This window comes from Phaethon lepturus, unplaced genomic scaffold, assembly GCF_000687285.1.
Source record: "Phaethon lepturus isolate BGI_N335 unplaced genomic scaffold, ASM68728v1 scaffold32441, whole genome shotgun sequence".
NCBI lineage: Eukaryota > Metazoa > Chordata > Aves > Phaethontiformes > Phaethontidae > Phaethon > Phaethon lepturus.
In genome coordinates, this window is record NW_010518987.1 from 1 (window position 1) to 2,515 (window position 2,515).

Here is a 2,515-nt window from a genome sequence, read left to right on the forward strand (position 1 = left end):
CGGGGAGCGGGGAGCAGAGAAGTTTCTGCTGCCGTTGCTGCCTTTCGCAGCGCTGCGGGCCGCTGAGCGCGCGGCGTGTTCGCCCCGCGCGCTGACCTGTTTGATTAGTGGCGCCACGTGAGTGCTTCTAGCTGGGATCTGACCGAGGCTCATGATTTACACCCAGTTTGCCAGCGCCGGTCTGTAGATGGACGCTGTCGGGGAGGGATTTCACCCTCTCTGCTGCGTTCGGTCCTCACCCACCCGCTTTCCCCAGCCCAGCTGTCTCGGCTCTCCCAGCCAAGGAGAAATTCTCTGCTTTCTCTGCCGTCACTGTCCGGCCGCTTTGTTGCTCAACTCACCGTGGGTCGAGGTGCGCGGTTCCCCGTCCTGCTGCGCTTGCTCCGAGGGCTCCGCACCACCCCGGCGGAGCACGCAGCCTCCCCGTGCAGCCTCCATTGGAGGCCCAGGGACCCTCCTCCTGTCTCTGGGCTCTGCATTCTCCAAGGGGAGACAGAGACGGGTCAAAAAGGGTCTGGGTGATACTTAAAATATTTCTGAGGTTGTTTCAGGCTGAGAAGCCCCTTGCGTATTACAGATTGTTGATAACTGATGTAGGTTTGCCGGTGGATGGGGACATCCCTCAGAAGAACAGTTTTCACTTGCAAACTTCTCATGAGTAGTGTGGAGGAGATTTAGGAGGACACAGTTGCTCCACCTACTAAAATCAATTAAAACTTGCTATTTTCAGGGGTGGCCTGAAGGGTACGGGGGTAGGTATTAGTGCACGGAGCATCTTAGCACCCCCATCAGCGCCGAGCAAGGCGGGGTGGGTTGCGTGTCCCACACTGGAGGTACGTGCGACGTCTCTCCCACTGACGAGCACTCGTGGCTGTGGGCAGTGCTCAGGTCTGGGTCTTCTGGCCCTTCTGGCCACGGTGTGGCTGGGCGGCTGGGTGCTGCCTTCCCCGGCTGTGCCGGCGGTGGGTTGGGATCACTGTGGAGGTCACACTGGCGCTGTCGTTACCTGCTGTGTGCTGATACCTCGTTCTGGAAAACCTCCAGGCCAGGAATATATCATAAAATAACACTTTTGGAGCACCGTGCAGACGTGTCCCCGTCCCCCCCATCTGACGTGTGGGAAGCCCACCTGACGGCGCTGGCGGCGAGATGACTCACGTTGCCGACAGCCTCGCCCCGGCTCCTGTCGCTTCCAGGGGAGCGTGACTGTCCCTCGTCATCCCACGGGTGCTCGTCTGCCCCACTCACGCTGCGGCACCTCCTCACCCCAACCCGCTCACCCTTTCCTGCTGGTGGAGCCGTTCCCAAAGACGTCTTCAGCCAGGACGGACAAACGGTCCGCCTGGGGACACTCATGCCGTGCTAAAACACGCGGGTTTGCTGGTTTTGCACGATGAGGCTGCGAGTAGCGGCTCCTATCGGGGAGTGGCGGCTCCTTGCGGTCCGCCAGACCCCCCAGCCGTGGATCCCAGAGGACCAGAGCCAGCAGGTGGCCCTCCAGGAGCAAAGCCACCGAGGGCCTCTCCTGGGACGGGCAGGCGGCTCACAGCAATGCCCTTCCCAGTAAAGCTCCTACTGGACTGTCCTGGGGAGCGGGGAGGGGGTGGCCGTGCGGCCGCACGTCGCTGACCCGCTCTGCTGCCTTTCCCTGCAGGAGGTCGGCCCCACCAAGAGGACCAGAGCCAGCAGGTGGCCCTCCAGGAGCAAAGCCACCGAGGGCCTCTCCTGGGACGGGCAGGCGGCTCACAGCAATGCCCTTCCCAGTAAAGCTCCTACTGGACTGTCCTGGGGAGCGGGGAGGGGGTGGCCGTGCGGCCGCACGTCGCTGACCCGCTCTGCTGCCTTTCCCTGCAGGAGGTCGGCCCCACCATGGTGGGAGACGAGCATTCGGATCCCAGCCTGATGAGCTTCCTGGGGGCCACGAAGAGGAACATGCTGGGCAACCACTTGTAAGTCCTCCTCTGCGACGTTTCAGGCTCTCCCCTCTCCTCGTTTTCCCAAGAAAATTGGGAATGTTTTCGCTCTTTGTATTCACGGTGGCACCTTCCAGCTGCATGGTTAATCCCGGGACTGGTTTGATGCTGGAAGGGCACGCGGTGTCCTTGCCCCAGCCTGTTGATGCTCACCCAAAGGAATGCTGCCTGATACTTCGTTTAGTTTGTTCTTTTTTTCTTGCTCTGGCCCTTTTTGGTGCCAAGCCACCCGACACGCTGACCCGCAGCCCGTCCCATCCCGCGCCCTAGTGCAGCTCGAGGTTTCTCCCTGCGCCCGAGTGCCCGAGCCAGCTCCTCTCAACAGCTCCTGCAGCTTTTCCTTGGGCTGCTGAGCCCCAGGGTTGGAGCTGCTGCCCATCGTGTCCCGCCGAGCCCAGCCCATTAGCCTGCGTGTTCCCAAGCCGTATATATTTGACGCTTTGCCGTGTCCCTGTCTCTCTCTCTGCCCACGCTGAGTTGGACACCAGTCTTCATCAAGGTGCAACCTGGAGATGTTACCAGCATGTCCTTTACATCTTGGC

General features: G+C 61.2%; 1 protein-coding gene across 1 annotated transcript; it reads left to right on the top strand.

The window, feature by feature from the left end:
* Positions 1-1,393: 1,393 nt before the first annotated feature.
* LOC104628355 (GTP cyclohydrolase 1 feedback regulatory protein-like) lies at positions 1,394-1,949 on the top strand (the record flags this gene model as incomplete). Its single annotated transcript, XM_010296906.1, has 2 exons — positions 1,394-1,489; positions 1,855-1,949. Coding segments are annotated over exons 1-2 (191 nt in total), but the record flags the coding sequence as incomplete, so codon positions are not given.
* Positions 1,950-2,515: the final 566 nt, after the last annotated feature.